The sequence below is a fragment of the Perognathus longimembris genome, chromosome 1 (genome assembly GCF_023159225.1).
Source record: "Perognathus longimembris pacificus isolate PPM17 chromosome 1, ASM2315922v1, whole genome shotgun sequence".
In the NCBI taxonomy this organism is placed as follows: Eukaryota; Metazoa; Chordata; class Mammalia; order Rodentia; family Heteromyidae; genus Perognathus; species Perognathus longimembris.
Window position 1 is genome coordinate 7045927 of NC_063161.1, and position 26491 is coordinate 7072417.

At 51.6% G+C, this 26491-nt stretch overlaps 1 protein-coding gene across 1 annotated transcript; it reads right to left on the reverse strand.

The window, feature by feature from the left end:
• Positions 1–26491, reverse strand: Gtpbp1 (GTP binding protein 1). The gene is made up of 12 exons (XM_048355310.1): positions 26279–26491; positions 23391–23502; positions 14377–14557; positions 13429–13777; positions 8623–8746; positions 7748–7862; positions 5603–5747; positions 5336–5518; positions 4783–4918; positions 4111–4289; positions 3105–3299; positions 1–1275 (listed from the first exon to the last, which is right to left on the reverse strand). The coding sequence occupies exons 1-12, from the start codon at positions 26468–26470 to the stop codon at positions 1183–1185; spliced, it is 2004 nt and encodes a 667-aa protein (XP_048211267.1). The 5' UTR covers positions 26471–26491; the 3' UTR covers positions 1–1182.

Sequence of the window (26491 nt, forward strand, 5' to 3'; positions counted from 1 at the left end):
TCAACTTGGAAGAAACTTTTATTGTGAATGCTGGTCTGGTCAGTTCATGGCCACGGGGCAGTAGTAACTAGAAACAGCTGGGAGAGGGAGGAGAGAGGACCAGCAGCCGGGAGAGGGCAGCTGAGGGCTGGGAGGCGAGGCTGAAGGAGGACCCAGCCAGCTGGGTGTCTGCCCTGGCTAAACACCACCCCAACCCGTCGGGCACCCTCGACGGGCCAAGGGGCACAGCTCAGTCCTGGGCAACAAAGCTCCCAGGGGCGAAGTGCCGTGCTGGGCATGGAAGAATCTCTCCACGGCTCCCCCTTCCCTCCCCCTGCATCCAGCCAGGCTCCAGCCCAACTGCTGTGCTCCCGGAGCAGCTGGGCAACAGGCACCACACCCAGTCTAGTTCCCAGTGCTCGCCACCCACAAAGGCCGAAGTCCGGAGGAGCCGCTGGTGGGCAGATGGCAGAGCCAGGGCGCTGGGGCCGGCCCAGGGAGCACAGGATTGTCTCCAGGGGGAAGCCCGGCAGGAGTCTTTGGATCTGCGGTGGTGAGGGCCAGCTGAGGTGGTCAGTCGGTGCTGCCGCCTTCCCCTCACACATCATGGAGAGTTTACTTGCCTGAGGGCTAAGGGGAGAGAGGGAGCGAGAGGGAAAGCCACGGCTTTCTTTCTCTGAGACTGAGAGCAGAAGTGCTGAATCCTGGCGGCAGCCCAGTGGAGGAGCTTCCCGCTAACGAGAGCACAGGAAGCCGGCTCCAGACAGACACACATGGACAGACAGAAGGACAGGCCGGCGGCTAGATCTTGGAGGCTGGTAGCTGGCCAGGAAAAAAGGAGACTGACAGGGCCCTAGCTGGCTGCACGCCTGTGCCACACACACACACACACACACACACACACACATGCGCGCGCACACACACGCACACACACGAGAGACAGATATATAATAAAAAGAATAAAAACTAAGGGCCCAGATGTACAAAAGATGTGTGAGTGAGGAGGGAGGCAGGAAGAGGTGGGACTCGGTCAGTTCTTGGGAAGGTTGGCCACCTTCTTCAGCTTATAAGTTACAATCCCCCTGGAAAATGGGGCTGGGACAGCGAGGGCTGGCGCTGTGGCCCGTGGTGAGCGGCTGGCGCTGGGCGCTGCTCTGCCCAGCTGTGAGCGGAGCCAGCGAGGGCCCCTCAGCTGAGGGAGGTTCAGCAGCCGCTGGCAGGAGTCACACAGGCCCCCTGGGACTTCACTTTGTGGCGCTGGCCCCCTCGTCGCCGACCCCCGCTGCTAGGCTTGGGCTGAAAGAGAGAAAGAAGGCACTTGAGAAGTGCTGGCCTGCTGGGAATATGGCCTAGTGGCAAGAGTGCTTGCCTCATATACATGAGGCCCTGGGTTCAATTCCCCAGAACCACATATACGGACAATGGCCAGAAGTGGTGCTGTGGCTCAAGTGGCAGAGTGCTAGCCTTGAGCAAAAAGAAGCCAAGGACAGTGCTCAGGCCCTGAGTCCAAGGCCCAGGACTGGCAAAAAAAATAAATAAGACAGAAAGGAGAAGCGCTGGCTGGCCCCGGGCAGCAGGACAGCGGGCGGGGGGCACGGCCCTGGCCCCAGCCCCTCACTTGGAGCCCAGGGCAGGTGGACACACTGTCCAGAGTGCAAAACACACGTGCCACTGCGGGGTGGAAGGCAAGGGTGTACAAAAAGGAAAGAACCAGAGGAAGGAGACACAGGGGAGGAAGGGAGACGTGAGAGAGAACATGACACACAGATCTAGGACAGCCTTCCTTTCCCAGAGAGGGACTCAAAGGGCAAGGCTGCTGGGGGCAGCTGCTCAGCTCCGCTAGGCCAGGCGCACCTGCCGGAGGGGACGCAGCCCCACGGCCTCCCCTCTGTGTGAGGGGACATGGGGCCCACGGAGGCAGCGTCTCCACCTCTCAGTCGCCCAACTGCGGCCTGCACGCTCCAACAACATTTCCTGTGACTAGGAAAGAAAAACCATCAAGGTTTTGTTTTGGGGGGGGGGGGGCCGGTCCTGGCCTTGAACTCAGGGCCTGAGCACTGTCCTTGGCTTCTTTTTGCTCAAGGCTAGCACTCTGCCACTTGAGCCACAGTGCTACTTCTGGCTTTTTCTGTATATGTGGTGCTGAGGAATTGAACCCAGGGCTTCATGTATACGAGGCGAGCACCCTTGCCACTAGGCCATATTCTTGGCCCTCCATCAAGGTTTTTAGTTCTATTTTTATTTCACTCCAACTAAATGCTTTGGCCTGGGCACTGGCTTCTACCTATAGTCCTAGCTACTCAGGAGGTAGACATCTGGAGACTGCTCTTCGGGGCTAGCCCATACAAGAAGGTTCCCTAGACTCCATCTCCAAAATCGGCAGCAAAAAGCAGAACTAAAGCTATGGCTTTAGGAGTAGAGCAAGTGTAAGAGCTGAGTTTAAATTCCAGTTCTGTTAAAAAAACAAAAAACTAAATTCCAAGGCCAGACACAACAGCTCATGCCTGTAATCCCAGCAACTTGGAAATCAGAGGTAGGGAGGATTGTGGCTGGAGGCCAGACCAAGCAAAAAGTTAGACCTCATCTCAAAAATAAGCTGGGCTTAACGTTGGTGGTGGTGCCTGTCTGCAAGCACAATTACACAGGAGGCCACGGGACCACAGGAGGGGCAGAGGCCAGACTGGCAAAAAAAAAAAAAAGCAAAGATGCCATCTGAGAAAGCAGAAAGGGCTAGCAGCGCGGCTGAAACGGCAGAGCACCTGCCCAGCAGGAAGAGGGGCTGCGCTGAAACCCGAGGTGCACCAGACTAACAAAATACGAAAGAAATGCTTATCAACGGAACTGGCGCTGTGGCTCAAAGGGGTAGAGCACTAGCCTTGAGCCAGAGAACTCAGGGACAGCGCCAGACCTGAGTTCAAGCCCCATGACTGACAAAAAAAAAAGGAAGTTAAATAAATGCTCGTGAAGACCAATTAAACAGGTGTCACGAGGACCACACCACACTTCCTCCCTTGGATGGATGGCCCTGGGCGTCAGGAGCTGCCCGAGGCTCACTCCCGCCCTCGCCTCCACAGGCTGAGCCTCAGCCCCCCCCCCCCCCCCAGGCCAGCAGGGGCCACACCCACCTGCGGGAGGCTGCTGGACGCCGAGGCCTGCCCGGGCCCCAGAGCAGCTTCGTCTCCAGGGGGAGCTGCGCCTCCTGCTGAGCTGCCAGATGGGCCCCCCTCTTCTCGCTTGGTCAGGGGGCCCTTTTTTGTGGACTGCATTTTGATCTGCTGGGGTTTGGAGTTCATTGGGGAGTTGTTGGTGGTCTGGAGGAGCTGCAGAAGCCGGGGGGGGGGGGGGGGGGGAAGGCGCGAGCATGAGGCCAGAGCTGCCCCCTCCTCCCACCCCCACCCACGGCCAGCGCTGCTGCCCGCTCCTCCCACCCCCACCCACGGCCAGCGCTGCTGCCCGCACCTCCCATCCTCACCCACGGCCAGTGCTGCTGCCCGCACCTCCCACCCCACCCAAGGCCAGCATGCCCGCACCTCCCACCCCACCCCAAGGCCAGCGCCGCTGCGGCCTCTGTTGTGCCCCAGCCGCCCTTCCTACCCTGCAGAAACCCCCTGCCTTCTGCCCCGGACGTGGCGCAGGTGCCACAGTCAGCTCGGGCCCAAGCTTTAGGGCCGGCCTCAAGACCAGATGAATGCCTTGTTAGGCAGAAACACTGGGAGTTTGCGAGAAATCATCACAGCTACTAGCCAGGAGTAATGGCTCAGAGTGTCCCTTTGTGGCCCAGGTTCAACCCTGCAGACCCCACAGCGGGGGCCTGAGCCTCTGCCAAACGCTCAGCTGGCCAAGGGAAGCAGGCCCTCGAGGCCAAGGCCCTGGGTCCCAGGGATGGGCCCGAGGAAGCCCTCCAGGAGGAAGGGCCAACATGAGGCTGACGCCAGGGGTGGACATGGGGAGCCCACTCCTTCCTCTGAGGAAGGCGAGGGGAGGGAAGACAGCAGCGAAGCCGAGGCCATGCCTAGGAGCTGGCCCAGCTCCCCCAGCGCAGGGCGGCTGGCTCTGGGAGGCTGGGTGCCCACAGCCACGGGAGGGGCAGCGCTGGTGCTTCCTGGGACGGGTGCTCTGCCCCCGTGGTACCTTGGTGATAGTGCCAACAGCCTTGGTGCGGCCTTCCCGGAACACCAGCCGCTGGTCTATGTGCAGGTACTCAGGGGTCTTGATGAAGCGGAAATGGACAGTCGCCTTGTCCCCAGTGCGCAGACAGTCCTTGTCCATGCTTAGAATGGTGGCTGTCTGCCTGATACTCCCACAATGCACTGTGGAGGAAGCAGGAAGGTCAGGATGTGCTAGACACCCTGTGGCCTCAGGGCTTGGAGAGGCACCCTGAACTGAGGCTGGGCGACTAGAGACCTGTTCCCCGCCTCACTCTCCACCTAGCCAGCTCCCCAAGTCCTGTGCTCAGGGCCTCAGTTCCTGGGATTACACGCACCCCTCACTGGACTGGGAGTTCCTACTAGGAAAGACCCTTGCCCACGCCTCGTTCCCTGCTACGTGGCACCACCTCTTGGAACACAGCAGCGTGCCACGCGTGGGAGGTCCTGGAGGGCAGGTCTGGGGTCAGCACCCTCCGTGAGCGTCTGCAGGACAGAAGATGCTGAGACGCATGGGCAGAACTGAGGGAATCATTTCACTGAACACAATGGACATCTGCCTCTGGGCTGGAGCTAGAACTAGAGATGGGGTCGCTGAGCACCTTGTGGGATGGGTGAAAGCAGGGCCTGCTGGTGCAACAGTGTCCTAGACACCTACCCATGGCCTGGTAGCGTGGGCTAATCGTAGTGGGGTGGTGGAGGACAAGAATCTCGGCCTCAAATTCCCAGGAGGCTTGGGGGTTCAAGCGTGGAGAAACCATCACCATGCCCTTCCGGATGGATGAGCGCTTGATCTGAAAGCGAGAGGAACCACAGAGCATAGGGAGCGCAGCCTTCCGGCTTCACACACTGGCTGGTCCTAGACAGTGAGGAGACACCCCAACTCAGCCTGCCCGGCATCGGATGGCTGCAGTGAACACACCTGGTCCCTCTTGCTCTGGCAGGAAGTCATGTGACCGGAAGACAGAAGGCTGAGGGGAGGGGGAATCGCAGGGCTGTATACTGGGCTGCATACCGGGGCACCTGCTCAGGCATCTGAGGAGGCGGCGCTCCTGGGTTTGAGTCCGCATTCTAACACTTACTGAGAGTCTTACACAAGTCACTGGGCTCTGAGCCCACTTTCTCAGGCCGCGGAGCAGCCACGAGGACTGGTGAGGGAGGTGAAGAACCTTGCGCACAGTGCGCGGGGCATGGGGAACTGTCCCACTCACCTTCTTCAGTGCAAAGGAGGCCGTCTGGCCCCCACGCACTTCCTTGACGGGCATGCGCTTGCGATGGATCGACTTGACAGCGATGGACAGGAAGTTTCCCAAGGGGTCTGGGCCTAGCAGCAGAGTGTCATTCAGCTTGATCAGGCCCCTCAGCGTCGTGCCTGACACCACGGTCCCCACGCCCTGCAAGGAGAAGACGCCAGGCTAGGAAGCCCATCCCCCCACTGGCGACCCCGAGGCCCGCCTGCCCCCACCCCGGCCACTCACAGGGACAGAGTAGGTGTCATCAATCTGGAACTCGGCAGGCTCCTCCTCCCGGTAGCTGGTTCGGGGGGACAGGAGGTTGAGGAACATCTTTAGGAGATCTAGGTTCTCGCCCGTAACATTAGATATCTGGAATATGGGGCACATCCTAAATGGAGGGGGAGAGAAGGAAAGAGGTGCTCAGCAGTGCGCTCCTGCCCTCCCCCAGCTGGACATATTCTCAGACTCGGTTCTGAACCTGTGTCCTCCTCTTCCTCAAGCATTTGTAGCCTTCCATGCTGCCTTTCATCAGAGGCGTGCTCCAGGTCCTCAACACTCAACACTCCTGGCGTGGGGCAGATTCTTCTCCCCAACCCCCGCCTTCCCGGAGAGCGACGCACATGCTCCCATCCCAAAGCCCTTCTAGAGCTCTTGGACAGCTACCCAGGACACAGGACTTTCTATCAGTCGCTTATGGCCTTGGTGAACTAAATTCCTCGAGCCCAGGATGCACCCTCCCAGAGCTTCTATAATGGCACCTGCAGATCAATGCGCCGGAGCAGAGCAGGACAGCACTGGGTCACCGAAACAGACCAAAACTCCAGGCTGCCCTGTACTCGGCACCACAAACTCAATCACGGGGCAGATGGCCCCTCAGGAGGCCCCTGTTTGTTATTGAGCAACTGTCCTAGGCCAAAGGACTGGCTATATGAAGCCTATGCTCCAGACACTCTTGAATCCTCAATGTTTACATGAGCAAGCACCTAATGAATATTTATGGCATGAAAGGATACACTAGGAACCTGTGATTAGAAAGGTTTTGAGACTATGAAAAGCTAATAGAGCCGGGTGCTAATGGCCCATACCTGTAATCCTAGCTACTCAGGAAGCTGATATCAGGATCACAGTTCAAAGTCAGCAGAGCAGGAAAGACTCTCATCTCCAATTAATTACCAAAAAGCCAGAATTGGTGCTGTAGTTCAAGTGGTAGAACACTAGCCTTGAGCTCAAGGTCAGTACCCAGGCCTTGAGTTCAAGACCCAGGACTGGCACATACACACACAAAAAAAACTTACAGAATAATAAAGAATCGGGCTGGGAATATGGCCTAGTGGCAAGAGTGCTTGCCTCGTATACATGAAGCCCTAGGTTCAATTCCCCAGCACCACATGTGTAGAAAACGGCCAGAAGTGGCGCTGTGGCTCAAGTGGCAGAGTGCTAGCCTTGAGCAAAAAGAAGCCAGGGACAGCGCTCAGGCCCTGAGTCCAAGCCCCAGGATTGGCCAAAAAAAAAAGAAAAAAAGAAAAGAATAATAAAGAATCACTATAGCTGGGTGCCAGTGGCTCATGCCTATACTCATACTCAGGAGGCTGAAATCTGAAGACAGCAGTCCAAAGCCAGCCCAGGCAGGAGAGTCAGTAAAACTCCTTTTTGTTTTTGTTTTTTTGGCCAGTCCTGGGGCTTGGACTCAGGGCCTGAGCACTGTCCCTGGCTTCTTTTTTGCTCAAGGCTAGCACTCTGCCACTTGAACCACAGCGCCACTTCTGGCCATTTTCTGTATATGTGGTGCTGGGGAATTGAACCCAGGGCCTCATGTACACAAGGCAAGCACTCTTGCCACTAGGCCATATCCCCAGCCCTCCTTTTTGTTGTTGTTGGTCACGGAGCTTGAACTCTAGGCTCATGGACTTTCCTACCTGGGCTGGCTTTGAACCATGATCCAGATCTCAGCCTCATAAGTAGCTAGGATTACAAGCATGAGCCACCAGCACCCAGCCTACAAGACTCTTATCTCCAATTAACCACCAGAAAACCAGAAGTAGAACTGTGGCTGAAAACAGTAGAGTGCTAGCTTGGACCAAAAAGAGCTCAGGGACAATGCCCAAGCTTTGAGTTCAAGCCCCACAATCAACAACAACAAAGGATCAGCATAGGTCTGTTATATACCAGCCAGGCACAGTGCTAAATGTCTTATATACGTGCATATATCTACATGTTATGCATATATATGTATATATATATGCACATACGTGTATGTATTTATGTTTCTTCTGATCTCTGAACAGTAAGAAGCGTCCAGGAGATCTCACGCCCGAAGCAGCCATTGCAGGCCTACTGCTCGCTGTGGCAAGGGCAGCTGCCTGGAAGCACCCCGCCCCCACCCATTACCTCTCAGAGCTGAAGTTGGAAGCTGTAACAATCACATCGTCTTTGCTCTGCACCAGCACAGGGATCTTCCGACAGCCTGGTGACTTCAGCAGGCGCTGTAACAGCTTCAGGGTTTCTTAAAGGGTGAAATGGAACAGAATTAGGGGACACAGCCTTCTCTTCAGCCAGGCTTCCAGGGCAAGATGGGCCCACTCATTACTGATGCAAGCAGGAGACAGACAGACAGACGGAGTGTTAAATGTCACAATGCCTGGAGAAGCAAAAAGGAGGATCAAAACTTTGGGTGGGTTTGAATTGTCACAGTGGAAAGAGCACAGATGGGGCCTCTTTTCTAAAGCTGTGAGTCTGACACCTGGCAGATTTCTCCAGAATCTCTAGAAAGCCCACATCCTGTAGACAAGTAATTAGGGGGTTCCCTGAGGAGGATACTGTTTTTTCCAGAATGCTCTGCTTCCTGAAGAAAATCTCATCTGTCAAGAGGACCTCTTGGTGTCTCTCAGAAGTGTGCAGAGGCCCTTATTACGGGGCTTTCCACAGGCCGCGCTGCGCTTCTCCCCTGGAGTCTGCATCAAGGAGGCGGCCCAGGAAGGCCTAGTCCCGCAAGCCCCAGTGGAACCTGCTGGTCACCTGTCACCAATCCCCGCCTAAATGTCCCCATGCCATCTACATTTGGGACCTTAAGGATCCTGTGCTTAGATCCAGAAGGAACAAAGAACAGAGGGAAATTCTAGGCCATGCTCCTACCAAGAGTTAACTAGGGGAAGCAGCAGCAGCAGGTGTGAAAGCAGAAGGTCTGGGCTGGAGCCCTGGCAGCAGACCACCCTGGGGACACTGCCGACAGTTTATGGAGGCCATCAGCTGGGGGCCTCACTAACCTTGCAGGATGTTGGCAGGACACATGTCGATCTTGGTGACTACCACGAAGACAGGTACATTAAGTGCCAATGCCAAGCCCAGGTGCTCCTTGGTCATCCCCACGATGCCAGCGTTGCTACCCACCTGTCCCAACACAAAAAAAGAACTGTTAGAAGAAGAAGAACTGAGTCTACTGTCGCTGGGGCTCGGGGTTTCAAAGAAAACTTCACGAAAGCTAGGCTGGGTCCGGATTGCTTTGCCCCTGCCTCAGTGATGAGAACACCAGAACCCGAGACCTGTGCAGGCGGACTGCTGTCCTCAGAGTAGATTCAACTTTACATCTCTGGCCCTTAGTTCCCCCATCTCTAAGACGGGGGTAACCATTCCACGTCTGAAGGCTGAGCTTGCAGGTCAGCTGTCCTAACACGATATGAAGGTTCTAGACCAAGTCTGCGTGAACTAAGTGTTCATACAATGGCACAACGTCCTCCCGGTAATACAAACTTTTCAAACTCACCATAAAGACTCATTCACCAAATTAAGAGCACGTGGAACTGCTCAGTGTGGTGGTGTGGGCCTGTAATGCCAGCACTTAGGAGGCTCAAACAGGACATTAGCTAGTTTGAGGTCCGCCTAAGTTATATATAGCAAGTGCCAGCCCAGCCTGAGCTACACAGCAAGATATTGTCTCAAAAAAAAAATTATAGGGCTTACATCCAAAATGCAATGCACAAAAGAAAAAAGAAACTTTTTCTGTTGTTTTTGGTGCCAGTCCTAGGTCTGGGAACTCAGGGCCTAGGTTCTGTCTCTAAGTCTCTTTGTGTTCAAGGTTAGCATACTACCACTGAGCCACATCACCACTTCTGGCTTTTTCTGAGTAGTTTACTGGAGATAAGAGTCTCATGGACTTTCCTGCCCCAGGCTGGCTCCAAACCGCAATCCTCAGATCTCAGTCTCCTGAGTAGCTAGGATTGCACTCATGAGCCACCAGTGTCTGGCTGAAAAAGAAACTCTTACCTTCTGGGATGGGCTAATCTCCAATAAACTTTTTTTTTTTTTTTGGCCAGTCCTGGGCCTTGGACTCAGGGCCTGAGCATTGTCCCTGGCTTCCTTTTTGCTCAAGGCTAGCACTCTGCCACTTGAGCCACAGTGCCACTTCTGGCCATTTTCTGTATATGTGGTGCTGGGGAATCGAACCCAGGGCCTCATGTATATGAGGCAAGCTCTCTGGCCACTAGGCCATATCCCCAATCCCCATCCAATAAACATTCTTAAAAGAAGAAAAAATAACTCTAGGAAAGACTTGGAAAAAAAATCATACTAAGCGAAGTGAGCAAGACCCAAAGAACTATAGACTCTATGGTTTCCCTTATTGGTAATAATTAGTACCCATCTAGGATAGTCTTAGCAGAAGATCACAATAGCTCAATAGCTATGTATATATGATCACACAAGATAATGCTAAGCAAAATGAACTCTAAGTTAGGGAAATAAGTGGTTTGTCGTTATTTTCAACATACCATGTGAAATTATGCCTTTTTCTTTTGTTTTTCTTCCTCATGGTTTTACCCCTGATGTCACTGTAACTGATTTTGGTACACTGGGTATTGTATATACATTTATCGGAACTAGGAAAGGGAAGGAGAACATCAAAATGGAGAGACAAAGGGCAAAAGGCAAAGCAATGCAACATCAATACTTGTAAGACAATATGCTGCAAACCAACTGTACAACTGGGGGGGGAGTTGGAGAGGGAGGAAGGTAGGAGGGAAATGGGGGAGGAGGTAACAAGTTTGATAATGTACTCACTGCCTTACGTATGAAAACTGTAACCCCTCTGTATATCACTTTGACAACAATTAAATAATTAAAAATAAATCTTAAAAAAAGCAAGGTATAGGTAGTATGCCTCCATACAGAAGTGAGGCAGTGCGGGGACGGATGCAGCCATGCACTTGGTTAGCATGTGCGAGACCGGAATCCACCCCGGAATCACAAAAGAGAAACAACAGGTGGGCAGTGTGGAACTATTCGGAACATCTGAGGTAATATAAATACAGACAATCTGCTGGCCACTTTCTTGGCTGCAGTAACAGTAGAGATGGTACTTACGTTTAGGAGTTGTGTGCTAAGTACTGGAGTTCACAACTCACTTTAAATGATTCAAGCCCCCCAAAGGAAAAAAAATACATGTACCTATACACATACATCATGTTAATGCTGTCTCTAAATGGTGGGTTTATTACTCATGTAACTTACACAATATGAAAGAACACATATCATATAATATGTAAGATGTTTAAAAAAAAGCTGGGTGGCAGTGGCTCACACCTATCTACTCAGGAGGCTGAGATCTGAGGCTCTCACTTGAAAGGTAGCCCAAGCAGACAAATGTGAGTGATTCTTATCTCCAATTAACCAGTAAAAAGCCAGAAATAGATGTGTGGTTCAAGTGGCATAGCACCACCTGTGATGAAATCTCAAGCCCCAGGACATGCAGACACAGACAGACAGACACACAAAAGATAAGAAAATGCCGGGGCTGGAAATTTGGCTTAGTGGCAGAGTGCTTGCCTAGCATGAAGCCCTGGGTTCCATTCCTCAGTATCACATACACAGAAAAAGCTGGAAGTAGCACTGTGGCTCACGTGGTAGAACACTAGCTTTGAGCACAGAGAGGCTTAGGACAGAGCCCAGGCCCTGAGTTCAAGCCCCAGGACTGGCCAAAAAAAAAAAAAAGGAAAGAAAATGCTACCCAATTTGATGGATGCTCATTGCATGTATGTATTGAAATATCACATTGCACCCTATAAATATGTACAATTATTACATGTTAATTAAATAAAGAAAACAAACTTGGTATAGTGGCTCAAGTCTGTCATTGTAGTTACTTGAGAGACTGAGATGGGGAAGATTAAGATTAGTTTAAGGCCAGCTAGGTGGAATTTCAGAGATCTCATCTTATGCAATGGTTGGGCACAGTGAGGCGCCATCATTTCCGTGACAAAGGGAAGCACAACTAGGAAGACTGCAGTCCAGGCCTGCAGGGGGTATAAAGGGAGACTCATCACAAAAACGACCAACTTGAAAAGGAGCTGGCTGAGGAGCGTAAGTGGTAAAGTATCTGCCTAGTAAGTGTGAGGCTACTACCACAAAATAAATAAATAAGAACAAAAAGCACAGCTGTCCTCTCGTAGTCAGGAGAGCTGGTGACAGACCTTGCCATGCTCCAGGGAATGGGAGATGAAGCCATGGTGCAACCCCAAGAACCCCAGATCTCAGGTGCAACGCCAGGAAGCTCAGGCAGTGAGCTGCCAGGAGTCACTGCACAAGAAATCCGGCCTCTCTCCTCCATCTGGGGAGTTGGGAGTTGGCCTGAGAACCTGTGTTTGTGGAGCAACTTGAGCAAGTCTGTTAGGAACAGATGTTGCTATTTACCACACTTATTAACACAGGCAGCTGAGGAACTAGGAAGAGGAAGGGAGGCCATGCCAGATGAAACCACACTCACTTGTGCAAGTGTGCCCTCTCCCTTCCTGCCTCCCGGCATGAGGGATAGGAGGCTGTGCAGGCTTTCTGCTGAAACAACTCAGCAGGACACATATGCAAGCATGGCGACGTGAATGAGCCAATTCGAGTCCTCTGCTTTCTCCTTCCCAGTGAGGGCATGGCAAGCTGCTCACAACCTAATTACACTATGGGCTGGAGGCATGGCTCAAGTGGTACAGAGCCTGCCTAGCAAGAATGAGACCCTGAGTGCAAAGCCCTAGTGCTTCCTCCACCTCCTAAAAGTCTAATCACACTAGATAGAGCTCTCCGGGAGGTGCCATGACCAACATAGCCCAGTTCTGGTGTTACCAGGTAAACCCAGGGCCTGGCTCCTAGGAATCTTCCGGTAATGGCTGCACCTGGCTAACACTGGGAGGCCCTCCTGCCTGCTGCCTGGCCTTCTGACAGGGGGTGCTCCCTCCATGCCTTCCCAGGCCTCCTCTAAGTACCAAGAGGAAATGTTTCTAAAGGTAGTAAGCCACAGGAGGAACTCACATCCATGCCTCTCGAAAACATAAGTCTACAAACGAGGCCTTGTTTGTACACAGACGATCAACGTAAACCCTTGGAGAAGACCTCAGAGCTCAACCCACTGGCCTTGGTCTCAGAATGACAGCAGCCCCCTGCATGCCACAAGCCCAGCTGCCCTTCCCCCAGCGTTCTTCGGGGAGCACACACCCCCACCCCTTGCCAGGCTCGGGTCGCCTCCCCTGGCACGGGGGTTCAGGCTCTACTCTAATCGCTCCCTTTCTCACCCTCTCCCCTGGTCACCCAACCCGCAGGTAAGGCCAGAGTGGAGTGGGGGGGGGCTCAGGAAAGACCTCAGGTGCACGCGGCCGTAGGAGATTGCTCTTCCTCCCTCCTTACCCATGAAGAAAGCCAGGCATACACGGATCTCGGAGACACTTCAAGAGCAAATCTGATTTAATAAGGGAGTGGCTAGCAGTTGATATAGTAGGGGGTGACGAGAAAAGGGGTGATCGACCAAGGGCTGGCGATAGGCTGGCGAGCTTGTCATAGGACCCCCTCATGAGCTAACGTCACTTGCTTAGCACCACCCCAGGGGCAAAGCCCGCGAGAATGGGGAGCACATGGGCTGGCAAGAAAGTTGGGGGGCTGGTCGCAAAGCCAGTTCTTCTGGTTCAGGACCCAGAGAATTGTGGCCTGCTTCCGCATTCCCCGAGGGCTGGGGGAAGGGTGGCGTCTCAGGAGCGCTCTGCTCTCCTCTGCCCTTCCCCCTCAAGGCCAAAGCTGAACCCCAACAACCCCCTGCTTACCATGAGCATGCAGAAGTCAGGCAAATGACCGGTCATGCCGAAGACCGTGGTCTTCAGGTACTTTTCATGGCCAGCCAGGTCGATGAAGGTAATGACCTTAGAGGACTTCTCACAGATCTTCGTCCACTCCAGGCTGCCACCGTGGCTGTCAGGCTTGTTCACCACGTTGCCTTCACTGTCAAAGCCCAGAATGTCGTTGCCCACGCTGCTGGTGCGGCCAGATTCAATCTCATGTTTGTGGCGGAAGAGTTTCTGGCGGGCAAAGCCACGGCCATTGTCCAGCTCCCCGTGCGTCAGGACGCCCAGAAGTGTGCTTTTGCCGGCATCCACATTGCCCACCACTGCCACCCTGCGAGGACACAAACCCGCACATCCGTGTGAGAGTCGGTGGGGGAACTGAGTCCCCGAGTCCAGGCTTGGCCCCGTAGCCACAGCACGCTGGCAGGGTCCCTGGGCTCAAGGCTTATCTCCCCAACTCCCACCCTGGGAAGAAGCCAAAGTGCTCTCCCCAGCCTTGGACTTCCTGCCACATGGCTCCCACAGTACCCACATTTTTTTTTTTTTTTTTTGGCCAGTCCTGGGCCTTGGACTCGGGGCCTGAGCACTGTCCCTGGCTTCTTCCCGCTCAAGGCTAGCACTCTGCCACTTGAGCCACAGCGCCGCTTCTGGCCGTTTTCTGTATATGTGGTGCTGGGGAATCGAACCTAGGGCCTCGTGTATCCGAGGCAGGCACTCTTGCCACTAGGCTATATCCCCAGCCCCCACAGTACCCACATTTCCCAGGTGGAAAAATCTAGAATGAAGTGCAGACACAGTGATGCTATCCTGACCCACCCACTTTTTGTCCACTCAGGAAGGGTGTCACAGGTCCCATTCACTATTCTCAGCTGGGCCCTAACCCCACGATTCCACAGGGAGCACCCCGTAATGGTTTGGAGGCCTCCTCACCTGACCTCCAGGAAGTCGTTGTCTCCTACTCGTTTCCGAACCAGGTAATCCCGTACGCGGCCGCCAGCTTCTTGCCGCTCCCGCAGGAGGATGACATCCGCCTCTATCTGCTCCGCCATGCTCTTCACGGTGGCATAAGAGGCCTCCATGTCTGCTTCACTCAGCCCGTACTCAGTCCCATCTGGTGACAAGAGAGCAGACATCAGCAACAGAGGGAGTCTGACCAACCAGCCGGGCAGCAGGCCAGCCACTCAACCCCAACTAGCCGAGGCCCCGCCTGGGCCCTGGAGAACACAGGCTCTACCTGAGTGAAATCGGGAAACACAGAGAGTCAAGGCAAAGCAGGGCCAGGGGCTTCCCTACCAAGCAGGGCATGGGGCAATTAATTCACTCAACTACAGTCACGGCAACTCTCCTAGGTATTAGGCCTGCACTGGGAATACAGGTGTTCTGAGTGAGTTCACTGCTGTGCAGAAGAGAGACAGGAAATTAATTAATTACAACAGGGCTCGAGCCCTGTGCTGTAGAAAGCAAAGCATGGCCGAGAAAAGTAGGGGTAGCTGTGGGGGGTACCGACTCCAAGACTCCAAGTCTTCAGGTAAACAGAGAAAAGAGGAAGGACAGTCTGGCAGTGAGACAAAGCGTGAGGCACAGCAGAGGGGGTACACTCAGGAGAGGCGCTCAGTGTGGTGGGGGCACAGGCTAAGGGTCACGGGTGACAGGAGAAAGCTGCTGGAGGAGGACAGCAGACAGCAGCAAAGCCTTGCCCTCCGGGTATGGGAGCCTGGGGGCAGTAACACTCAAATGGAGGTGGGTCACAAAGATCTAATGGCTCCGCAAGCAAGACGCCAGATGTGCGGAGCTAAGAGAAGTAGTTCTAATAAACTAGGCAAGCTGTGAGGACTGGAAGATGGAGGAAATGGAGATTTCTAGAATATTTAAGAGGTAGACTTTTTTTTTTTTGGGGGGGGGGGTGGGCCAGTCCTGGGCCTTGAACTCAGGGCCTGAGCACTGTCCCTGGCTTCTTTTTGCTCAAGGCTAGCACTCCGCCACTTGAGCCACAGCGCCACTTCTGGCGCTGCTTTCTATAGATGTAGTGCTGAGGAATCGAACCCAGGGCTTCATGTATACGAGGCAAGCACTCTTGCCACTAGGCCATATTCCCAGCCCAAGAGGTAGACTTTTAACTGAGGTGTGGCTCAGGTAAAGTGTCCAGCAAGCAACTGAAAAAAGAGTTCAAGTCCAGGAAGAGGAGGGGAGAAAAAGAAAGAGGGTGTCTCTTGTTCCCCAGTGCCTACATAAAGTAAGCCACCCGCCAGATGCTTCCAGTGCTGTGGGATTGAACTCTCACCCCTACTCCTTCAGCCCTTCCCTGGACTCCTTGCAGGGCAAACCCCTTTAGCAGAGTAACGTCTTCTCCTTTGCCACCTAAAAACCTTGTACCAAGAGTACTCCTTGCCTACCTTCCCAATGCTTTCTGAAAACAAGCCTGCCGCACTTATAAGAAAAGGGAGGGCTGGGGGCATGACTCAAGTGGTAGAGCCCCGCCTAGAAGAGGAAAGGCACCTTCTTTCCCTTTTTCCTACTCACCTCCTGGGCTACCAATATTTCAAGAGTAGCCCACCTTGAAGACCATCCAACCCTACTTACTCTGAATTGACTTTTTTTGGTGCCAGTCCTGGGGCTTGGACTCAGGGCCTGAGCACTGTCCCTTTCTTCTTCCTCTTCTTTTTTTTTTTTTCAAAGCTAGCACTCTACCACTTGAGCCACAGCGCCACTTCCGGCCTTTTCTGTATATGTGGTGCTGAGGAATCGAACCCAGGGCTTTGTGCCTGCTAGGCAAACACTCTGCCACTAAGCCACATTCCCAAGCCCTGAATTGACTATTTTTCCTGAAGAAAGTCTACAGATATCACCAATGGCTTTCCAGCATACTATACCATTGCCATCCTGCCTCTCCTTCTGAGGCACAACATCCCCACCTATCATCATCAAAGACCCTCTTCTCACCAGGTACCTGTAATCCTAGCTACTCAAGAAGCTGAGATCTGAAGACCGTGGTGCAAAACCAGCCCAGGCAAGAAAGTCTGTGAGACTCTTATCTCCATTAAACTACCCAAAAAGCCAGAGGTGGAGCTGTGGTTCAAGTGGTAAAGCACTAGCCTTGGGAGAACACCCAGTCCCTGAGTTCAAGCTCCAGGGCGCACACACATACCATCTTCTTTCTTTCTTGCCAGTCCTGGGGCTTGGACTCAGGGCCTGAGCACTGTCTCTGGCTTCTTTTTGCTCAAGGCTTAGCACTCTACCACTTGAGCCACAGCGCCACTTCTGGCTTTTTCTATCTATGTGGTGCTGAGGAATCGAACTCAGGGTTTCATGTACACTCTACCACTCTACCACTAGGCCATATTCCCAGCCCTACACACCCCATCTTCTCTCCTCTAAACTTGACCCTAGCCATCTTAAGGCTTTATCTATGGCTCCAGTTGTTTTGAGAACTTCAAAAACATTCCTATGTAGTAGTGTCTTCCTCCCTGAGCTCCATACTGAGTTTCCAATGACCTGGATGGTAACTCTAGAAGTCTGATCCAATTTCCATTACTTTGAACAGCAGCATGCAAATGATTTGCATCTAAAGCATTGGGTAGGCATTGCTACTTCCTCTTAGCAGTGTAGCAAACAGCCACACATTGTGGCCTATGCTTATAATCCTAGGACTAGGAGGATCAGAGGATAGTAAATTTAATAGTAGTCTTGATCAGAGAGATTCTATTTAAAAAATAAATAAGTAAAAAAGTAGGGTAAATAGAAGCCAGTGGTCTCAGAGCTGGGCCATGTGAACTGTGGTCTTTGGAGTCCAAATGGAGAGCCTGGTCCTTTGGTGGTGTTCCTCTCACGGGTAGACCTCCCCTCCCCTTCTAATAATGACACTTTCCTTCTGCTCACCTGAACTTAACACTCTGATCATCTCGTCCTGCTGATTGCAGCTCTTGTTTGTTTGTTTTTGCCAGTCCTGGTGCTTGGACTCAGGGCTTGAGCACTGTTCCTGGCTTCCTTTTTGCTGAAAGCTAGCACTCTACCACTTGAGCCACAACGCCACTTCCGGCTTTTTCTTTTTATGTGGTACTGAGGAACCTAAACCAGGGCTTCATGCGTGCAAGGCGAGCACTCTACAGCTGATCCATATTCCCAGCCCCCGATTCCAGCTCTTTTTCATGCCCTTCCTGTTTGCCAATCTACTGCTACCAATCTGACTCCAGCCGTTATTCTACCCAAGTCACCATAACAGACTTTCTATTAGTCTCAGCATATCCAGTTTACTCTCTCTCCATCCTATGTAGATCCACAAGCTTAGGTCCCCAAAGGAATCTCAGCTCTAATGCCGTCACCTCCACACTAAACCTCGGAAATCCCTAAGGCCTTCCAGTTTATCCCTCCTCCCCTTTCAACCTCTTCATCAGCTCTGTCCCAGTCCATGTGGCCCAAGCACTCCTGCTAGGTCCTGCATGTCCCAGATCTACAGCTCTGCTCATGGATTCCCTGTTCCAAAGAGCCAGTCGTGAGGCATCCTGGGAAGGGCCTGACTCACCATCCTGCTCAGAGGCCCACAGACATTCCTCTCCCTTACAACCTGTGCAATAGTGCTTTGGACTCGGGCCCTTCACGACTATACAACATCTTGAGGATAGGACATACCTCAACCATTCCTTGACCCTTGATGCCCCACAGGGGTAGCTTTCCTACATCGGGTCCCAAACACTGGTAAAAATACAATGCAAATAAGCCACAATAGAGCTACTGGGGGGGCGGGAGGAGGTTCTAAGTATACAGGCAAGTGAACTCTGAACACCTTCTGGGTTAGAGAAGGGCTTGGGATGTGTTCCTCAAGGAAGGCTGTTATTTTGTGTGTGCATATCTGTGTGTGCATGCATACACGTGTGTATGTGACACCTGCCTATCCTTTTTCTCAGGCTGGTGCTCTACTATTTGAGCCACAGTGCTACTTCTGGCCTTTTGATGGTAACTGGTGATAAGTCTCAGGGACTTTACTGCTTGGCTAGCTTCAAACTGCAATCCTCAGCCTCCTGGTAGCTAGGATTACAGGCATGAGCCACCTGAGCCCAACCAGAAGTTGTTGTTGTTGGTGGTGGTGGTGGTGGTGTTATGTGTGTGTTATATTTTGCTATACTGGGGTTTGAACACAGGGTCTCATGCTTGTGAGGCAGCCAGTCTACCACTTGAGTTAGCCCTTTATACTCCGGTTGTTTTTCAGATGCTTCTACTATACCTCCCTCGTACCATCATGCTTAATTTATTGATGGAGTCTCAGTAACTTCTTGCCTGGACTGGTCTCAAACCCTGATCCTCTTGAGTAGCTGGAGTTACAGACATAAGCCACTGTGCCTGGACTCCTCAGCTCCATCTACTCTATATGGAAAATCAGTGCTTTCAGATCCTGCTCATCACCAGGGTCCATGAGCAATGTCACCTTGTCCATCAGGGATCTCGGTCATATTACCATTCTCTAGCACTCACTGAATTCTTCACTGTAGGAGTGGAGACAAAAGCCGCAGAGGTCCAATTACTAAAGGCCACAGACTCAGCCATGCACAACCCTAATCAGATTTCCAACCCACCAGCTCATTTACTGTTCCTAGTCCCAGTGTGTTGCCATGTCCCCAGACTTTTGGGATAGGTGTCGATCATCTTTAGCATGGCATTCAAGGACCCTCACATCTGAGCCCTATCTACCTGTCCAGTCTCCCCTCCCTACCCCGTCTCTGCTCTAGTCTCACTCTCTACTCCCACCTTACCTGGAGTACTTCTGGCCCACTAAATATGCCAGTCTCTCCAGTGCATCATGCCTTGGTTCATTCCCTCTGCCCACTCGTCACCACCTCCATTTACCTGGAAATTCCTGTTCATGGCTTAGGACCAGCCAAGTAGCCCCCACCCCCGAAGATATAACACCTTTCCTCTGTCCCCTACATTTTCAATATAGCACCTGGCTACAACCATGACTCTGAAAAGGTCATGATTTAGTATTTAGAGAATGAACAACGTTCTTTTGGAAAGAAGTCTCGTGGTAAATCAACCGCAGCCTGGGATCTGGAAAATATTACTACTGCAACTGCTAATACTCACTAACATTTACATGTCAAGTGATTTCTTTAAATTCCCACAAGTCCATCATGGGACAGGTTCTATTGTTATCCACATATTAAGACAAAGAAAAAAAGACAGGTTTGGACCTGCCAGGCTCCAGACCCTAAACTACAAAGCTCCACTGACTAGCCTCCTTGTAAAATACCAACTTTAAATTAAGAACGCACACATTCCTCTGCCCTGTTGAGAATTTCCACATCTAGCCGGGTGCCGATGGCTCCTATCTGTAATCCTAGCTATTCAGGAGACTGAGATCTGAGAATCATGGTTCAAAACCAGTTTGGGCAGGAAAGTGTTTGAGACTCTTATCTTCAATTAACCACCAGAAAACCAGAAGTGGCACTGTGGTTCAAAGTGGTAAAGCACCAGCCTCAAGCAAAAGAGCTCAGGAACAGCACCCAAGACCCAGGTTGAAGCCCCATGACTGACCATCCAGTTGTTCATACACAATTTCTCTGAGGCAGAGTGGAGAAGGTGTCCCCCCTCTCCAGAGGAAGGCCATGACAGAGAGGTAAAGCACCAAAGACTACAGGAAGTGAGATGAAGCCCACCCCTGGGCCCCTGCATTTGGCTTGGTCTTCTTGATGTTCAACTTGTGTAACACCTTTAGAGAATTCAGGGGCAGGAGTCACTATGCATGTCATAGCATCCAGCTAGGGGATGCAAGGATAATGCTGGGGTGTGTGGGAGATGGGCTAATGAGTGTTTGACATCTTATGCTTTGCCACAGGAGGGTTAATTAGCTGTGAGTTGCCAAGGCAATAAATTCAGAGTATAGAGTAAAGGACAAGAAGAAGGAGGAGGGAGTCTTAAGAATCTAGGTCTTTTCGAGAGGCTGAAGCAGGAGGGTAGAATTTGCACCAGCCTGTGCTACACAGTAAGCACCTTCCCCCACAAATTTAAAAAAGAAAAGAAAAATCTGGGTCTTCAAAGACTAGTCATACCACTTGTCAAAACTGACCTTTATGTGGTTTCTGAAATTCTACAAGCGTGAAATGATCTTTGAATGGCTCATCTTATTAAATAAAGCCTGTCAGACATGTACTGGACAAGCTTTCAAGAGGCTATCAATGACTTCTTACTCACTTAGTAGAATGGCCTTTTCTGAACCTACTATTACTTTCTGCCCAGATAGTACTCAACAATGCCAGTCAACTTATCCTTTCTTAACATGCAGCCCCTCGATATGCCTATATCTCTCACCAAGTCTTCTTTTAGGTGATAAGACCTATGGCTGGGGAGGTGGCAGTAAGAATGAGAAGGAGAGATAGGAGAGACATTTCAAAGGGAAGATAACAGTATTTGGAGATCAAACTTTACTTTTGTCATCTTGTGACATTTCTAAATACTGGTTCCTACTTAAGTTCTTTGTGTATATGCCATCTTTCCTCCTTGAAGAAGGTACCAGATACTATCTACTCAGAAGGCTGAGATCTGAGGACTGTGGCTCAAAGCCAACCCAGGCAAAAAAGTCCCCATGAGACTCTTATTTCCAATAAACTACTCAAAAGAGCTAGAAGTGGGCTGGGAATATGGTCTAGTGGTAAAGTGCTCACCTCGTGTACATGAAGCCCTGAATTCAATTCCTCAGCACCACATATATAGAAAAGGCCAGAAGTAGCGCTGTGGCTCAAGTGGCAGAGTGCTAGCCTTGAGCAAAAAGAAGCAGGGACAGTGCTCAGGCCCTGAGTTCAAGGCCCAGGACTGGCCTGGATACTGTTCCTGAGCTCTTTTGCTCAAGGCTAATGCTCTACTACTTTGAGCTACAGCTCTACTTCCAGTTTTCTGGTGGATAATTGCAGATAAGAGTCTCCAGGACTTTCCTGCCTGGGCTGGCTTTGAACCTCGATCCTCAGATCTCAGCCTCCTGAGTAGATAGGATTACAGGCACGTGCCACCAGCACCTGGCAAGAAAATACTTTGTAGTAGATTTTTGCCAACTAGTTAAGGAAAAATTTCTTTTTGGCAGTCTCAAGAATTGAACCCAGGGGCTGGGAATATGGCCTAGTGGCAAGAGAGCCTGCCTCGTATACATGAAGCTCTCGGTTCGATTCCCCAGCACCACATATATGGAAAACGGCCAGAAGGGGGGCTGTGGCTCAGGTGGCAGAGTGCCAGCCTTGAGCGGAAAGAAGCCAGGGACGGTGATCAGGCCCTGAGTCCAAGGCCCAGGACTTGCCAAAAAAAAAAAAAAAAAAAGAATTGAACCCAGGGTGTAAGATATCACAAGAAATGTACACACTGCCCTACTATGTAACTGTAACTGTACCCTTTTTACACAACACCTTGTCAAAAAATTTGTGTTTAATTAATAAATTAAAAAAAAAAGAATTGAACCCAGGGGCCTTGTACATAGTAGTAGACAAGTATCTTATCTCTGAGCTATACTCCAACCCTTTTATTTATTTATTTATTTATTTAGCCAGTCCTGGGCCTTGGACTCAGGGCCTGAGCACTGTCCCTGGCTTCCTTTTGCTCAAGGCTAGCACTCTGCCACTTGAGCCACAGCGCCACTTCTGGCCGTTTTCCATATATGTGGTACTGGGGAATTGAACCCAGGGCTTCATGTATACGAGGCAGGCTCTCTTGCCACTAGGCCATATTCCCAGCCCAACCCTTGTATTTTTTAAGGGTATCCCTAAGTTCCCAGTCTGGCCTCAAACTTGTGACCCTCTTGCCTCTACCTCCCAAGTAGCTGGGATGCAGGCTTAGACTATCCTGCCCACCAATGCCATCTGCAAAAGATTTATTACCTGCCTTTACAAAGCCTACACTGAGCAATGAAAATGATGTATCCTTAATGATGTATCCAGGCCTATCCTGGGACTTTCTGCAAAGATGACAAGAGACAAGTGGCAGAATGGGCTAGATTCATTAATTTTAACAATCTTAGGAAGTAAAGCAGTGGCTCAAGTGGTAGAACATGAGCTCTGAATGAGAACACTCAGGGACAGTGCCAAGGCTCTAATTTCAAGTCCTAGGACTGACACTAAAAAGGAAAAAAACAAATCTCACTTGAAGTAGAACACCACCAATGAGGAAAAGCAAGTGAGCATCAGTGAGTTTAAGTCCCAGTTTGGGGCAAAGGAAAATGAAATAGCTTAAACAATCTCAGTGGTGAGTTCAGAAAAGATAATGCCATAAGGAAGATGAAAGCAAGTTGATCTTGTACTGAGGGGATAAACTAGCAGGAGGCGGGAGGGAGGAATGGGACACCATCCCTCTACATCATCTGAGATCCTGTCATGGGGCTCCCTTCCTCTAAAACAGGAGGCCCCATTGCGATGAATAAGCAGGCTGAAGGACAGTAACTAGAGTGGTCACAAATGTACATGCCTGTCAGGATCTAGTAGGGAGAGACGGGGACCTCTGTTATCATAGCTCTCCAGACTGAATGGTCATTGTGTTCTGGGCCACGGCAACCTGACTGAGGAGAGGAACTCTCAGCATCTGTTTCTTGCTGACAGCAAGAATGACAGATTCTCCACTAAGCAGGATCTAAAGTGATGGGATCCACACACAGGGCATGGAAGAAGAGACTTGGATTTTTCCCAGGGTAGGCCAACCCTAGACCTAAGACTTGCCCTGTTACCTTGGACAACAAGTTTCATTGCTTGGTGCTTTATTTCCTTTTATGCAAATAGGGAACATCTGTACAATTGCTTGGATTCTTTACAGCTCCCACTACGGTGGGAGCTGACAGTTGCTCTGCCTGTTTATGTCCTCCCAGCAGTTCTGCCGACACTGAGCATCACTGCAACTGAGACACATGAACAGGAAAGTTGACAAAGGAGGAAAATGTGCTCTAAGTAGTTGTTTAAAATAAATGAAACAAAAACTATGCTCACCTGATCCCTGCCCAATGACATATATGGTCTCTCCGCATCCCTCGTCCATCCTCTCCCACATCTGCCGAAGTAGGCTGTCATACTGCTCTGATGTAGGGCTCACTAGAACCAGCTAGAAGAGAAACCAACAGCCTTAGGACCATGCTTACTAGACAGCACCAGTCAAAGCTGATCAACAGCCTGACCAAAGACCCTACCAAACCCCATAGTACCCTAATTGGAAACAGCTGTGCAGCCCAGCCCCCTCATGCCCTCTCTTCCTCTCCCGAAGCAGCCTTATATGATCCAGATGATATACTAACCTAAGTATGTCTATGCGCTAACCTGAGTATGTCTGAGCCACCACCCACGAAGGGGTGTAAGCAGCCTGCCTCTGAGTTTCATGAGGGGCAGGACCCAAACAACTGAGGGGCTGACACTACAGGAAGAAGCTGATGAGCAGTGCTTTACACCTACATGCCAGTCTACCTGTAGGGTACAACTGGAAATTCAAGGACACAAAGCTCATATACAGCCAGCAGCTCCCACTATAACAGAAGAATTCTGTTCTGCCTCAAATTAGCTATCTTGATTATTTGGAAAACAGTGGGGAAAACTGCCCTAGAAGAGTCATCTTCATCAACAAAACATCACTACCAGTAAGATAAGTATTAGCATCATTGCTGTGCAAATTTCTGTCAATCACATCTAAGTACTGACCACTTCTTGGGGAGGTCTTTCACTAACAGGCATCTTGGACAATTTCTATGTGACCTTGGGCAAAGAACTTAACCTCTCTGAATCTCAGTTTTTCAGTCTATAAAATAGAAATGCCACCTGGCACCCTAAAGCTACTGTAGAGACCGACTACAACAGCATGTACAGCATGGAGCCTACAGCTCAATACGTGATCATTGTGTTTTCTTTACCCAGTCGTTTCTAGGAAAGCCTTCTTCTATGAAACTCACCACAAATGTTTTTCCCTTGGAAAGCTTCTTAGAGCCTTATGTCCCCACATGAGACTGCGGTAAGCATTTCTTACCCGCTAGGCTCTACACTTTTCAGGACTTAATCTATTCAATCCATCCCTTCTTTCCTCCACAGGGTTTTTCTTTCCAATACCATCAATATTTACATTACATCTGGCTTCTGAATTTCAAAATCATGAGGATTTCCCAGCTCTTTATCACTTCCTTAGTCATGACCATTAAACAAGTTGGTCAGAAAATAAAAGGTACCACCCTCTCTGCAACTTTGCCCTGCAATTTCCCACTGTCTTCAAGTTACTTCAGCAGGTTGGCTGGGTATTGCCATCTACCTGGTCCACTTTTGAGTCAGATGCCTGCCTATCTTATAGCTTCCTGAGTTGACTCATCAGAGCTTGCAATAATAAACTGGACGCTGCCTGGGTCACACTGCCTCACCCTTTTCCCCAATCATCTGTCTCTCTGAGCTTGCTACCTCTCATGATAGCACGAGAGGAACCAGACAGGACCACTGTGACAAACAGGAGCCACCTGGCTTCCAAGTGCTGAGTACTAGAAGGACAAAGCACAGTTGAACAATTGCTTACTTAGGTTGCAGCAAAGTTTCTGGCAGGTTTGCCACCATAAGCTATGAAAATTCACAAACATTTTCAAAGCTCCATTAAAAAAAAAAGAATCTCGTGGCTCAAGTGGTAGAGTGGTAGAGTGCCAGCCTTGAGCAAAAGAAGCTCAGGGACAGTGCCCAGGCCTTGGGTTCAAGCCCCAGAACAGGCAAAAACAAAACAAAACAAAAAAACTCTACTGTAACCATCTTACAACAGGTAGGAGGTGCTACCAAGTGCTACCAAGGTTCTGTCTTCCATCAGCTGTTATTCAATCTGCACAGAGAATTACCAGCACTCCAGTTCAAACGTGCAGTCTCTAGTACGGATCAAGCACAACACTAGATCCCTTCATATACACTTCTAATTTCTGCAGCAGATTTGTACTTTCTGAAGCGGGGGCTTGTGGAGAAGTGAGAGGTTAAGAAACTTTCCCAAGGTCACAAGCCTTTTTAATGGCAGATCAGGAAAGGGAACCCAGCCTGTCGGACTCCCAAGTTGACATTCTTTCCACCAGTTACATCTTATACTTGTGCAATTCTCCACCACGCCTGGCAGGTGGTGAACCCTTAATTCCTCCCTCCCCTTCTCAACAGCTCTATTTTATTTAAACCACTATTGAAAAGGACCTTCGTTATTCCATAACACACAAGAGTCGGTTCCACTTCCAGATGTTGAGATTTGGGGCCGTACCCAGTGAGATCTGGGGTCATGCCCATCGTTCAAGTGGAAAACAAAACGTGTTTTCAGTGGACTCGCGAAGTGGACATTCCTCAGATGTCCTCCTCCCCAGCTACTTTCTGTTTCCTTTCCCCCTCGATCAGGACGGGACGCGGCGGCCACCAGCCACCTCCTCTCCCTCCGCCACCAGTCCCCCCCCCCGGAGCGTCCCGCCCAAGCCGCCTCGACCCCCACGGTCCTCCCGGACACTCCCGGGGAGCCGAACACGGAGTCTCCGCTCCGACCCGGGGAAGGGACGAGGCCGCCCGGCGCGGGGACAAGTGCCCCCACGGGGCGCTGCGGGCGTCGAGCGCCCCGGTTCCACGTGGCGGGGCCGGGGGGCTGCGATCTCGGCGGGAGCCCAGAGCGCGGGAGGACGGGGTCGTGCGGCACCGCCAGGAACCGAGGTGGCCGTGAGGGGCCCGGGAATCGCCCGGCCCTCGCACGTCTCCGAGAGCGGCCGGCGGGTGAGCTCGGTCCCTTCCCGCGTCCCTGCCTACCCCAAGAGTGGACGGCCCGGTGCCCTCGGTCGCCGGGGAGACGGCCCGGCCCGCCGCGGGTCCCGGTAGAGCCCGCCGCCGCCGCCGCCGCCCGGGCCTACCTTGCTGGTGAGGTCCAGCTCCGGCTCGCCATTGAGCGCCTCGCCGTCCTCGCTGCAATCCGAGTCGAAGCCGCCGTGGAGCCGGGCTGCCGCCGCCGCGGCCCTGGCCGCCCCCGGAGAGCTGGGCTCCGGGGCGAACATCGAGGCCGGCACCGGCGAGTCCATCGGGGAGCGACTCCGCTCCGCCGCCATCTTTAATAACTTAGGCTAATT